Genomic DNA, 15293 nt, shown 5'->3' on the forward strand with positions numbered 1-15293 from the left:
AACACCGTACCATAATGTCTTAAGAGAAGGTATTGGTGAAGACTCACTGTCTCACTATCCAGTTGTTTATATATGTGCTAGTGTACGACTGTGTGTGCGTGTGTGTGTGTTGTGTGTGTGTGTGTGTGTGTGTGTGTGTGTGTGTGTGTGTGTGTGTGTGTGTGTGTGTGTGTGTGTGTGTGTGTGTGTGTGTGTGTGTGTGTGTGTGTGTGCACGTGCGTGCGTGTGCATGTTCTGCCTTGGGTTTATGCCAGTTGGGTGTGTTTAGATTGTTGTTGATTGCTACCCCATGTGAGGGGTAAAATCTCATCTAACTATTATCGTGCCCAAAACCTCATCCAACTCTTGTGAACTGTGCCCTTTTCTGTGCGACCGGCTGGTCGACCTGGGGGAATTAACGTGCAACTTGTGAAACTTGACTTAACATCTCACACTAGAGTAAAGTTTTTACTTTATTTCACCTGATCTGTGTTCACTGACATGTCTGATTGTGTGTGTGTGTGTGTGTGTGTGTGTGTGTGTGTGTGTGTGTGTGTGTGTGTGTGTGTGTGTGTGTGTGTGTGTGCGTGCGTGCGTACACGTGTGTGTGTGCATAGGTCATACTGGTGCAGGTGAACCCGGGTGAGACGTTTACCATTCGGGCGGAGGACGGCTCGCTGCAGTGCATCCAGGGTGAGTCGCACCGTTATTACATCATCGTTCTTCTGACGCTACTACTAGCCTGCACGCAGAGCTCTCTGATGACCTCATCAGCGGGTTCTGCTATGGGGAGACCTTGTCCTGATAGTGGTTATTGTGCTCTATTTATCATACACGTATAATGCAGCATAGATCCACAAGCCTGGAGAAAGTTCTGTTTCAAAGGTTTGTTAGAAATGTGTTGAGTTTTTTTACGCTATGCTTTTTTCTCTTTTTTTTGTCTGAGCTACATTGATGACGTGTGCTTTCATGGTATGAGGGCCATTCATTTAACCAACAGGGATTCATTTGACAGCTGTTGCAAATTATGGCATGGGTTCATTTTGAAGTCTCCATGGATCAGAGAATTGGGATTTTTCTTCCATGAGCCCTTTGCTGAACTTGGTTCCATGAGTCAGGGTTCTACTGACGTCACCCACTCTCACACAAACCTACATTTTGTGAGATCTATATGGGTGAGTTAGAGGCAAGATAGAACAACAGTGGGTAGTGGAAGCGGAGTGTGTGTGTGTGTCTCGGTGAAAAGTGTGTTCCTCATCCGTCGTCCTATCTTTCTCATTATCTTTCTTTCTCCCCGCCTGGAGTGTTGTAACTAACGCCCTTACATCGCGTTACGTTAAATAACGAAACTACCATTTGCAATAATTTGTAACCTAACGCTTTACATTTCCCCATTCCATAACGGCGTTATAGTTACTGTGCGTGTGTTAACCGCGTTATGCCGTTATTATGTCAACTTATGTGATCCAAGTGAAAAGTCTCGCCATGCAGCTCCGTGAGTCTATCATACAGGCGTCTCTGTGCTGACTGCAGAGAGAGCGCTCTGTGTTGACAGTTTGGTTTGTGCTGCCTCTCATACCAGTCTCTGAGCCCACATGGCTTCACACCCTAACATGAACAAAGCACGTCGCAGAAGAGGTCATTGATTGGCTAACGTAGGGCCAGATTTCAGGGTAAGCCAATCAGAGACAGTCTGACAGTAGGGTGGGTCTTACTGGCTGTAGTAAACACAGTCAGTCACAGACACACAAACCCTTGTAACGCATACACACTAGACTAGACAGTAGACACTACACAGAAAACGGCGGTTGAATGAAAATTATAATACCAGTACCACACGCTACAATGGCAAATGCGGATATTGTGTAAGGCTTAAGCCATTTGTGTTTTTTTTGTTAAATACCTCTTGTGCATTGCTGCACATACAGCAGCCTTACTGAAAAGCATCTCAATGTGCTTATTGAGGCTGAAAGCACTTTAAGTTTATCCATCCTTTTTTTTGTTCAAAATGGCCAGATCTGAAGTAAATAATTTTACTGATAGTTTCTCTTTGTGAGGCTGAGCTTTGTTTGCTTGCCAATGTTGAAGATGTTTTTGACATTATTTTTCGTCAGTCAGTCTGGCAAAGGAGTGTAGTTGATTTTCTTGAATACTGCCAAAATAGTATTGTTAACTAATAACTTTACGGTGTAAGAAGAGTGTACTCATTTTTTATTTGATTATTATTTATTTTCTTCATATTGCACAGCACCATTTGTTTTGAAGGCAAGTTGAGGCTACAATAAAGATGCCTGTCAAAATTTCTGAACATGTTTTATTGTTCCACTACATTTCATAATGTTAGGAGGGAGTTGTCTTTTCTCTCACTGTGCGACAGAACAAAAAACCTTCTTTTAAATCGTTTTTTATATTTATATATATTTTTTAAAGTAAAGTAAAGTAGTTACTTTCATAATTTAATGTAAAGTAAAGTAACACATAACTTTTTCAGATAAGTAACTATAAATATAATTCTTTACTTTTTAAAAGTAACTTGAACAACACTAGACATGGCACACATTATGTTATAACATGAACGTTAATTTATCTCAATTAACACCCTGGGTTTTGCTATGCAGTAGTAATGGTGTTGCTGTAAGCTATAGAGGGTATGCGTGTGACATCATCGTACCCTGAAGTTATGCGGGAACGCCTACTGAGTAGCAAAAAACAACAACTGACAATGACAGCCCATACATCCAAACAAAAAATTCCTATATGATTGTATTAAATGACATTAAACTCACCAACATTGCAGGTATATAAAAAGCTTGAATGATCCTCTTTCTATCTGCAAATGTTTTGTTTCATAAAAATCCACTTTTCTGTCAATACATTCTGTGCAGGTGTTCATTTTTGTGTGAGTTTGGAAGCGCTCGTTCTCAATAACGCAACGTCCTGCTGCACCCTGCATTATATGCGATTGAAGGCCTATTCAATGTTCATACAACAGTTTTAGGTGATAAGGTGAACACTGAAAACTACAACATGACGTCACGCCACGCCACGGTGATAAGCGACTCACCCGAACACATCTGTCTGTTTTTTTTACTAACCACCGTTTTGGAGGCCTCCTTATCACCTAAAACTGGAGTATGAATAGGCCTTTAGAAACCGGTTGCGTGGACCGTTGCGTGATTTCCAAAGAGGGCTTGCAGTGGGGTTGGTTGATGGAGAGAGCAAAGGTAGACGCGCAGTGGAAAGTACCTAAGTACATTTACTCAAGTACTGTGCTTAAGTAACATTTTGAGGTACTTTTACAGTACTGGAGTATGTCCAATACTTCTACTCTACTATACATCTCGGATCCACATTTTGTACTTATTACTTACTATAGCTACTTTGTAGATTTTTATTATTATTACAAAACATACATTAACCACTTAATTTAGGCTATTTTCTAAAGACTTTTATACATTTGAAAACTTGAAACGGGACATTCTGCATTATGAGTAGCCTACTTTTACTTTTGGTACTTTTAACTACATTTTGATGCTAATACTTTTCTACTTTCACTCAATTACATTTTGAATTCCAGACTTTTACTTTAACGGAGTATTTCTATTTAGCAGTATTGTAGTATTGTTACTTCTACTTACAAAATGTTACTTTTTTTGAGTACTTTTTCCACCATTGTAGACGTGACAGGGGAATCCCCCCCTTTCCCTCCAACTCTTGTGCAGGGGTGCTTGTCTCACTTTGATGACATCGGCAGGGACTGAGCTACCAACTGTGCTCTGTGAAAGGAGGCCATTGTTTTCGCTCTGTCTCTCAATCTCTGTCTGTCTCAGGCTCTCTCTGTCTGTTCATCCCCCCCTTTTTTTCTCATCTTCTTTCTTCCCCTTTCCCACTATGTCTCTGTAGAATTCCCTCAGTTTTTTACTTTCGTGAAGGTCTCTATTGAGAGAGAGAGAACAGTCTTACCCTAGACACCGGCTCCCCTCTCTCCCCACCCCCCCAACCCCATTCTCTGTTATTGTAGCTAATTACACTGCGCCTCCCCTCCTCCGCCCGCCATGTAATTCAATTTGGGCCCTGAAATCAGAAGGATCGCCGCAGGCCAAGCTCAGAGTCACAGACAATGTCAGCTAGATAGAGAGATGGACAGATGGACAAGTACGATCACTGACTGGACGGATGGACGGACGGACGGACGGATTGGTGCATGCATAGTAGGATGGCTGACTGGACAGATAGACAGACAGACGGATGATTGGATAGATTAAATGGATTGATAGACTGCATGGAGGTATGGGGACCTCAAAACTAGACTGGGGCTGATTGGCAGAAAGACGGACACACAGTATTGAGTTAGACAGATAGTCTAGTGCGTGTGTGCATGTGTGCGTGTGTGTGTGTGTGTGTGTGTGTGTGTGTGTGTGTGTGTGTGTGTGTGTGTGTGTGTGTGTGTGTGTGTGTGTGTGTGTATGTGGTTCGTTTACCGGTGGAGCTACCGTAGTTTCTCACCACAGTTGACAGTCAATTGGGTGGGTGGCCTGCAATGTTGGGTCATGTTTGAATGCACATGTTATTAATGTGAGCTAGGGGCCACACACAGACAACACTGTCTGTCTGTTTTCTTTGCCTCTGTCAGTCTCTCTATTTCTTTCTCTCTCTCAATCTCTCTCTCTCTCTATCTCTGGGGAGGAGGTCACTGGGTGTAATGAGAGGTGGAGTGTGTGGCAGCATGTTTTGAGGGCAAACCGAGCTGTGCTCTGTAGACAGAGTGCATGTGTGTGTGTGCATGTGTTTGTATTTGCTTGTGTGTATGCTTATTTATAGTGTGTGTGTGTGTGTGTGTGTGTGTGTGTGTGTGTGTGTGTGTGTGTGTGTGTGTGTGTGTGTGTGTGTGTGTGTGTGTGTGTGTGTGTGATTACAGAGACCTCAGGGCACAGCCAGGATACAGCTTTTATATAAAGTAACCTCTGTTTAACTGCTGCACTGCGGTGCATGCATGCAAACATGTACACACACACACACACACACACACACACACACACACACACACACACACACACACACACACACACACACACACACACACACACACACACACGACAGAACCAGCCTAGAGACGCCAGCACAGCAGCCATTAGAGAAATTCTTTCATACAGAACTTCTCCCTCCCTTCTCCTCCCCTTCCTGCCTCTCTCTCTCTCTCTCTCTCTCTCTCTCTCTCTCTCTCTCTCTCTCTCTTCTTCTTCTTCCTCTTTTCTTTCCTCTCTCAGTCCTTCCTTCCTCTCCCTATATTCCTTAATTGCTCTTTTCGTCCTCTGCTCTGCTCTGCTCTGCTCTCCTCTGCTCTCCTCCACTCCACCCCTCTCTCTTCTATGGCTTCTGTGTTGCTCTCGTTACCTGTAAAGTAACCTGGTGCACCAAAGAGGCTATTATGTGGGTTGGCTAGATATGTTTAGCACTTCTCTTCAGCCTTGGACTGGCTAATAATAACAACTATAATTCTGTTGTTGTTGTTGTTTCCCTGTTAACCCTCCTCCTCTCAGAATTTTGGAAAACCTTTGTACATGTTTGCCTACATTGACATGCTCACAATAGGACACCAGGGTTGATGAGGTTAACCTCATCAAAAGTGGATTTTTTTTTAAATGTTTTAGTATTATCCTTAAACCAGTCAGTGGCCTTGTGGTTAGAGTGTCCGCCCTGAGACTGGGAGGTTGGGGTTCAATCCCCGGCCAGGTCATACCAAAGACTGTAAAAATGGGACCCAATGCCTCCCTGCTTGACACTCAGTATCAAGGGTTGGATTGGGGGTAAGTCCCTGCGATATACTAGCGTCATGTCCAGGGGGTGTACTTGTACATCAAGCTGCCTCATGCTACAGAAACAGGAGATAGGCTCCTGCCCTATGGGCCTCATGGCTCGGCAAGGCTACTACTTAAACCAGCTGTAAAATGAAATCACATGCTTTCTGGGTGTGATCCTGGGATCATTCACAGAGCGCCCTCTATTGTAAACCACTGAAAACACACCATGATTAGAATCTCGTCATTGGCAATGTGAGCCTTGGAAGAATATGACGAGAAATCTCACACGGACAAACCCTGTGTGTTTGTGTGAATGATTGTTGTCAAAGCGTATAATATTCGCTTTCACATATTGTGTTCATAGCAGCGGCTTCTGACATTAGTCTGTAGTAGCCAGGACAAGTCCATTTTGAGTCTCTGTCTTGCTCTCTCTCTCTCTCTCTCTCTCTCTCTGTCATTGTATGTCTATTAAAGTTACAGTGAAGGGAACTGGGATGTAGGTGAACATTGTGGCTGGTAGGGCTATGGCTCTGAATCAACATAAAGGCCTATTCTCTATCGGTCTGCTAATTAGTGTGTGTGTGTGTGTGTGTGTGGTGTGTGTGTGTGTGTGACGTGTGTGTGTGTGTGTGTGTGTGTGTGTGTGTGTGTGTGTGTGTGTGTGTGTGTGTGTGTGTGTGTGTGTGTGTGTGTGCATGGGTGCATGCGTGTCCGTCCTGTTTAGACAGACCGACCTCTCAGTGCTCCGGAGGTCTGCTCCAAATGACCCTCCTCTTCTCTCCCTCCCTTCCTCTGCCCCCATCTATGTCTCTCACCCTGTTGCCAGTGTATACCCCCCACACACACACACACACACACACACATACCTCCATACTCACCACCCTGTCGTCATTCCCCCCGTCTCTCTCCCTATGCAGGGGGGGGGGGAGAAATAGAGGTGGAGATTTCTCTCTTTTTCCGCCTAGCCAGTAGCCCCCCGACCCCCCACCACCACCTCCCGCTCCCCCAAGACCATTCCCCTGAGCTTTCCCACACTCACATCAAAGGACAAGACTCTAGAGGGTGTGAGAGCACCCTGCTCTGGAATGTGTGTGTGTGTGTGTGCGTGCGTGCGTGCGTGCGTTTTTTTACGAGGTGGCGGTTTTTCGCCGTGTTGTTTGCTCTTTGTTTGCGTTTTATGAGGGACGATGAGGCCATAGGGGCAACGGACAGGAAGCTGTGCCTCACCAGGGAGGATGTGACATCACGTTGTCCAAGCCCCGCCTGTCCCTTTTGGCCACAGCAGTGGTCAGACAGACAAATGCCCCTGTTCCCGGTGTCTTCTAATCTTAATCTTACGATTAATGTCACCGGTCATCTGTTAGTGGTGTCCACGAATCTTAAGAAAGTCACCCCGGTGTCCACAAATCTTACGATTAATGTCAACGGTCCTCTCTGTTACTGGTGTCCACAAATCTTAAGAAAGTCACCGGTCATTTCTGTTATTGCAGGTGTCCAAGAATCTTAAGATTAATGTCACCGGTCACCTCTGTTACTGGTGTCCACAAATCTTAAGAATGTCACCGGTCATCTCTGTTACTGGTGTCCACAAATCATAAGAAAGTCACCGGTCATTTCTGTTATTGCAGGTGTCCAAGAATCTTAAGATTAATGTCACCGGTCACCTCTGTTACTGGTGTCCACAAATCTTAAGAATGTCACCGGTCACCTCTGTTACTGGTGTCCACAAATCATAAGGATGTCACCGGTCACCTCTGTTACTGGTGTCCACAAATCATAAGGATGTCACCGGTCACCTCTGTTACTGGTGTCCACAAATCATAAGAATGTCACCGGTCACCTCTGTTAGCCTACTGGTGTCCACGAATCTGAAGAATGTCACCGTTCACCTCTGTTACTGGTGTCCAAAAATCTTAAACCCTCTTATTGCCCTTGACGCTATTGACGTAATGAATAAAAAAATCCACCACTACCCTTGACGTAATTGACATCATTATGTCTTATTTCGTATAATCGGAGGCTTTGTTTTAAATTATGTAGCAACTTTTGGCTAGTTTGGCTAACGGCTTTGGCTAATCTACCTAATACCAGCCGAAACCCAAAATTCAACATTTTGGTTTTAAGATGTTGATATTAATTTTGTATTCATCCTTAGGACCCCAAATCACACCTTGGAAAGCATGAGTGTCTATTTCAAACAAAGTGTTTTTTGCAGGAATTGCCTGAATTGCCCAGTATCAGGATGTATTAGGATATTGATATTCGTTCATTCAATGTCACCGGTAACCTCTGTTACTGCCACTGGTTGGTGATGAATGTTACCACTTCTGTTGGTGGAAATGAATGTGAACGGTCATCTCTGTTACTCATGGCAAGAAATGTCACTGGTCATGTTACGTTTGGCGGTGATTTTGTGATGAATGATGTATGATCTGTTTAGGCCTCAGATTCCATGTTGTGTTGATGTTAGAAAAGGGTGGTTGTGTCTGTGTGCAGCGTCTGTGGGTATGAAAACACATATTTCAATCAGGATTTGTACAAACTTGTTCTAAAGTTTTAAATCATTTAAAAAAGAAAGCTACTCTACACTTCCAGTGCTCCACGTGGATTGGCACAACCCATCCCACCAGGGCTACATGTGGAATCTGTATGCAAACGTCTTAACTGCTATGCTAAGAGTATGTACGAGTTGACACGGCAAACATTATGAACGGCTAGCAGCGGCACAAAATAGATGTCACCACCGATGTAAAAAAATAAGTGTGTGTGTGCGTGAGATTGTACTCTCTGCTGCTATAGCCCATGCAGCCTCTGTAGTGTGTTTGAGTCTAAAGCGTGATTCGATGATGATTGAGGCTATCATCCAGCATTTAGCGACCGTCAGTTACACTATGGGGGATGTAGTCAATTGAAGTTTCAGTTATATCGGCCATTTTGAATAGTTCAAATAGGTCTCAGTGATATGGTCTGCACCAGCTGTGTGTGTGTGTGTGTGTGTGTGTGTGTGTGTGTGTGTGTGTGTGTGTGTGTGTGTGTGTGTGTGTGTGTGTGTGTGTGTGTCATCTGGTCAGAGCTGAGCGTGCATCATGTCAAGGTCTCTTTCATCTTTTATTGGCAGATGTGAGCCATTCCCTCTTTCATTTTGTGTCTGTCTGTAGGCTATGGCCTACTGTCTCTTCCCCTGCTATGTCTTTGTATACTCTCTCTCTCTCTCTCTCTCTCTCTCTCTCTCTCTCTCTCTCTCACGTCGTCTCATTGGCACTTGGCCATTAGGTAAGCTCTGATGACTGATATTAATAATACTATATTCCTTTCTCTGCTCTGTGGTTCTCCATCTCTGATCCCCGTTCTGCCGGGCTGCCTTCTCCACTGTTGGACCCTTTGATGTTAATGGAATTAGCCGGTTTGAGAGAAATATGGTGGAAAGTCTCTCGGCCTGTGTTTACACCAAGCCAGATGGCCCTAAACAAGCCATGGGGAGAAAGCATACAAATACGTGTTTCTCAGAAAGGGCCTTAATTTGACATTCTGGTTCTAGCAGAACTGCCTTGTAGTAACCTGGAGGTGGGTGATATGGGATCCACTGCCTTGTAGTAACCTGGAGGTGGGTGATATGGGATCCACTGCCTTGTAGTAACCTGGAGGTGGTTGATATGGGATCCACTGCCTTGTAGTAACCTGGAGGTGGGTGATATGGGATCCACTGCCTTGTAGTAACCTGGAGGTGGGTGATATGGGATCACAGTCCGCGAACGCAGTGAGCACTAACTATGAGACCCTGCAGATCATGTCTGTGTGTGTCTGTCCCGCTGTGACACCACCCGCCCGCCACCAGAGGGCGCAGCTGTAGCACACACACACACACACACACACGCACGCGCGCGCGCACACACACACACACACACACACACACACACACACACACACACACACACACACACACACACACACACACACACAGTAGAAAACTTTAAAAACTAAAAAGAAAAAAAAAGTACGTAATTTATTCTAATTGTTGTTATTGCAATTTACGAGCTGCGTTCGCTTCCCGCGTTTGCGCGTCTTACTTGTAGTAACCTGGAGGTGGGTGATATGGGATCCACTGCCTTGTAGTAACCTGGAGGTGGTTGATATGGGATCCACTGGCTTGTAGTAACCTGGAGGTGGTTGATATGGGATCCACTGCCTTGTAGTAACCTGGAGGTGGTTGATATGGGATCCACTGCCTTGTAGTAACCTGGAGGTGGGTGATATGGGATCCACTGCCTTGTAGTAACCTGGAGGTGGGTGATATGGGATCCACTGCCTTGTAGTAACCTGGAGGTGGGTGATATGGGATCCACTGCCTTGTAGTAACCTGGAGGTGGGTGATATGGGATCCACTGCCTTGTAGTAACCTGGAGGTGGGTGATATGGGATCCACTGCCTTGTAGTAACCTGGAGGTGGTTGATATGGGATCCACTGCCTTGTAGTAACCTGGAGGTGGGTGATATGGGATCCACTGCCTTGTAGTAACCTGGAGGTGGTTGATATGGGATCCACTGCCTTGTAGTAACCTGGAGGTGGGTGATATGGGATCTATCAGCACTATTGACAGCATTCAATATGAGGTAATAAGGCCTTTTATTAATGCAATCATTTATTTTCTCCACTAGAGTAAGATGTGTCTTTGAGCTATGTTGACAGAGCATAGATAGCATGTACCGTCTGCATTAAGAGCTTAGCTCCGCTGCGCAAAATAAATAGCCTACATCTAGTTGAAGACGGCATGGTATATTTTATATCATTCTCTACTTTGGAACAAAAGAGCTGGGTGGACACAAAGAAAGAGAGAGAGAGACAGGCATTTAGACGGATAGAGAAAAGAAAGAAAGAGAGCAACAGAGAGAAAGGTGCAATGGTAGGTAGTATGTGCACACAGTCACATGTATAGCAATGCTTCTCTATTTTCCATGGATGGACAGTGTGGAGCGAAAAAGTGAAGATGTCTGTCTGCAGAGCTGTGTGTGTGTGTGTGTGTGTGTGTGTGTGTGTGTGTGTGTGTTCTCCACCCTACTTATGTCCTGTTGGGTTTGGGGAAATGGTCTCCATGGGAACGGACTACCTCTCCAGGTGGCGTATAATGGAATGTGGCCCCTCTGGGCACTGTGCGTGCGTGTTTGTGTGTGCCTGGCACATACCCGTCTTCTTTTCTGATTCTTTTCCACTTAGATCTTTGTCATGTGAGAAACAAGAGCAGAGGATTGCACTATATCCAGCAGTAGATGGTGTGTGTGTGTGTGGTTAGTTGCCCCAACATAAACTCAATGCCCTCACAGTAGGGCATGAAGAGGCAGGGAGAGGAAAGTGGGGTTGGAAACAAAATGATAGAATGAGAGACGGTAAAGGGGGAGAGAGAGAGAGAGAGACTGAGACTCTGCATGTCTGGTCGTGTCTGTTGCCATGCATTCCGGGCGAGGCCACTTCCTCTGCGAGATGACCCTAGCAACCCCTGTGCTGCTGACTTGGTTTGGTCTGCCAGCTCTGGGGGAAGGCTTGACTCATTGTCAGGACTGGACCACTTGGGGCGACACAGGGGTGGGGGAGTGGGTCAGAAATCTGGAGATTTGGAGAACACTATGTCTGTTTTTGTGCAAATGTGTGTGTGTGTGTGTGTGTGTGTGTGTGTGTGCAGTGCACACGCAGTGGAGGGGGGTGGGGGGTTCGACTGTGTTGTCAGAATTTTCCAGAGTGTGTCAGAGAGAGAGAGAGAGAGAGTGCTTTTCCAGGGAAGGAATTCTTGGCTCCCTGGAAGCTCAGGGTACAGCTGGAGCACTCCTCCCTTTCTCCTCTCCTTCCCTCCTTATCTCCTTAACTCCTTCCCTCCTTTTCTCCTTTCCTCCAGCTCTCCCTCTCTCCTTTCCTCCTTCTCTCCTTCACTCCTCTCCCTCTCAACATCTCTCCTTCCCCCTCCCTCTTCACTCAGTCTATGTCTGTCTGCCTGCCTGCCTGCCTGCCATAACTAGTTATAGCCTCTCTGTCTATATGTAGCCTATATATAGATTATCTATCTATAAATGCACGATGTTGCTGTACGTGTGTGCATCTGTAATCCACAGAACTCGAAGAAACCGTTCGCCCCACCGACTTCAAATTTGACACACACTTTCCACACCACCACCACAGGGAGAGCAGTGTTGAGTCCATTGGATAGCCGGTTATCCAGAATCAGCACAAAAGCCTCTGCCCGGGATTCCGGACAATTGATCACACCTGATCACCCCTAGATATCCATATATGGAGCTGGCCTGTTCTGACATCACAATGTTGTTCTGACAGACTTCATATTTGGGCATGCCTGACAAAGAACTCCATATGTGGGCATAAAAGAGACACAGACATAATAACTGGGTTTGGTCATGCATTTCCAACTTGCATCGTTCCAAGTAGGCCAGTGCCCAATGGGTACCACTCTAGTATAATACCAGTAAGACGCCCTGAGGGCGAGGGCGCTTGCACGGCTGCACGCATCCGCCTGGGTGACGGCAGACTGCTGAGCGAGCGCTGGCGCTTTGGCATGGGGGGTCAGATCAACATATGGAAGGAATTCTATATCCCTATATGGAGCGTGTCTTGAGTGTACAGGGTTTAATGAGGTCAGATCAACATATGTAATGTCAGAACAGGTCATCATCTCCATATATGGAGATAAAATTTTCAGGCCTGTTGAAAAGTCTAGTCTAAGACAGGTATCAGTCAGCAATTTATAATCTATAATTATTTTCAGTCAAATTCTTCATATGAACAAACTTGGCCAATAGGCCGATTGTGACTCTACTGACATTCAGTTGAAACATTTTCAACATAGTATCTAAAATCGTTGCAACAGTATAGTAGATAGTTGTAGTGATGCCTGCGTATCAATGTCCTTTCTGTATCTGCTTTGTTTTCCTTTGGGAGGTGCATTATTTTACCTGTGGTCTTCTCTTGTCTCGGACACGTGGTATCAGTTCCCTGCGTGTGCACGGCGTGTCATGGGGGGCTTTGCTTTGCTCTGACTTGATTGGATGGACGGAAGTGTGTATCGGTGGGTGGGGGGGCTGGTAACAAATGAAGGTGTGTGTACTGTGTATGTGTGTGGCGGGTCAAAGGAGAAGTTACTATGACCTAGATACATCCCCCTTCTCTGCATCCTTAGGCCTGCTTGTCTGATCAGCCGACAGCCGTGAGACACGCACGCACGAACACACACAGTGGAATTTAGAGTGGGAGAGGGGGGAAAGTCCCTGCTAATCTAGGACTTCCAGTCTTGCCTTTCTTTCTTTCTTTCCACTGACATTCACAAGCCCCCCCCCCCCCCTCCACACACACACACACACACACACACACACACACACACGCACGCGTGCACACACACAAACATTCTTCTCTTCTCTTCTCTTCTCTTCTCTTCTCTTCTCTTCTCTTCTCTTCTCTTCTCTTCTCTTCTCTTCTCTTCTCTTCTCTTCTCTTCTCTTCTCTTCTCTTCTCTTCTCTTCTCTTCTCTTCTCTTCTCTTCTCTTCTCTTCTCTTCTCTTCTCTTCTCTTCTCTCAAGACTTGCATGCACACGTATGCACGCACGTGCACACATCACACACACACACACACACACGCAGACACACGCACGCACACACACACGCACGCACACACACACACACACACACACTACTTTCTCTGCTCTGCGGTGGACACAAGCACCGTGCTGTTCAGACTGTGACTCAACCACCAGGAATGCCCCACATTAACATGTGGAGAAATGGAGGGAGGGGGGAGGAAAGGAAGAGGGGAGGAAGGGAGAGAGTCAGTGGAGTGTTTGGGGTTGGGGGGATGTGATTGAAAAGACGGGTGCATGTTGGACTTGTTCACGGACAAAACAAAGGCGTTTAAGCGGTGCCACTCATTTAGTGGGTCAAGGTTTCACAATCTGTTGAGTCTTAGAGAATGAACGGTAGAGTGAGGAACTCAGGGAAAGAGAGAGAGAGAGAGAGAGAGAGAGACACGGACGAGCAGGAAATGATTTGAGACTCTGGGTCTGTTTACACACCAACAGCTGTTACACTTTCTCTCTCTCCCTCTCTATCTATGTAGAGATGATTAGAGAATGGATACAATGAGTCATCAACGTCTGGGTTTTGCGTGTGTGGGCGTACGTGTGTGTGTGTGAGTGGGTACATACTGTACATGCGTGCATGTGCTCCTCTTATATTATTTTCAGCATGTATGCATGCATAGTTCTTTAGTTATTGTTCATCTTGGCACAGTCTGCAGAGTATGCTGCAGCAAACGAAAAAGTATGCGTAAGCTTAAAGCTCTGAAGAGCAAAATGTGGCGTTGTTACTTACTTTGTCCTGCAACAGCGATAATATATGCGGTATATGGACATTCATAATGTCTTCTTTTGAGTTTTGACAAATAATAAGCCCTCTTGAATGTGATATGTGATGATGGACAGAACTTGCATGGTGAAAGTGGTGCGTGCGAGCGTGCATGCGTGCGTGCAAGTTTGTGCTAGGTTGTTATGTCTGTTTTTTTTGTTATGTCTGTGCCTTGTTTGCTAGTTGTGCCAAGGTAAATTCTTAAGGTTTTATTAAGGTTTTACTATCATGTAAAGCATTCAAGTAACAGTATGTTCCACTAGGCGGGAGAGTGTTTTGTCTTAGATTTGTAATGTATCTCACTCCCTGCTATGTATGCTGTTTGTGAGCTGTGTTAGCATTGATGTCAGTCTATGCAATCTAAGGCTACATTAATACGTTTTAGTTTTACACTTTTGCTACGTTTAGGGTATGGCATCCACACTACTCCACTCGTTTTTGAAACTCCTAGAACTAAGACTTTGTAAAACAAATGCAGCTGACCTTGTTTTTCCGGATGGGCCGTACTTTCGAAAACTGACACAGACACTCACTTCCAGATTCGTTCTTATCAGTCACGATGTGTTCTTCCGATGATTAGTTACTGTACATCCCTATCACGTGTCCTCTTCCCAAAGAAAACTATCTCGGCCTCGACTTCCCATAGAAAACTACCTCGGCCTTGACTACCAGTGGTTAATTCAACAAGGATAACAATTTACAGGCATTTCTGAATAATAAACGTACATGCTGTATATTTCCTCTGCTATATTTTCTGTACTACTGTAAGCACCAGCAGTGCATGCCCAGGGTACGTGCATGCTTGGCCATGTGATGTGTGCGTTATCCAAACTATTTAAAAAGAAATCTGTGCTATGAAACTATTTCTATGCTATGAAACTATTTCTGTGCGAAAACACCTGTGTGGATAGAGAGTTTTTTTCTTTAATATAAAAAAATATTAGTGTGTGGACGTGGCCTAAAGTGTAAGTACTCCTGATGTTCAGAGTGCGTACGTGTGTGTTTATCTGTTCTGTGTCTAAACTACAGCTGTATAGTGTATACTGTACATATACTGTATTAAACTGTGTGTGCGTGTGCGTGTCTGCGTGTGTACATGCGTTTAGATGTGTTGTGTT

The 15293-nt window shown here is 45.1% G+C and overlaps 1 protein-coding gene across 2 annotated transcripts in view; it reads left to right on the forward strand.

Moving 5' to 3' along the window:
- fndc3ba (fibronectin type III domain containing 3Ba) overlaps window positions 1-15293 on the forward strand; it is a 151318-nt gene that overhangs the window by 37372 nt on the left and 98653 nt on the right. For both annotated transcript variants that reach the window (XM_083792680.1, XM_083792681.1), the window contains exon 3: window positions 597-672. In XM_083792680.1, the coding sequence (XP_083648806.1) occupies window positions 597-672 (76 nt within the window). The remainder of the gene's footprint in view (window positions 1-596; window positions 673-15293) is intronic.

This window comes from Protomyctophum parallelum (genome assembly GCF_964188405.1).
Source record: "Protomyctophum parallelum genome assembly, chromosome: 20".
NCBI classification, from domain to species: domain Eukaryota; kingdom Metazoa; phylum Chordata; class Actinopteri; order Myctophiformes; family Myctophidae; genus Protomyctophum; species Protomyctophum parallelum.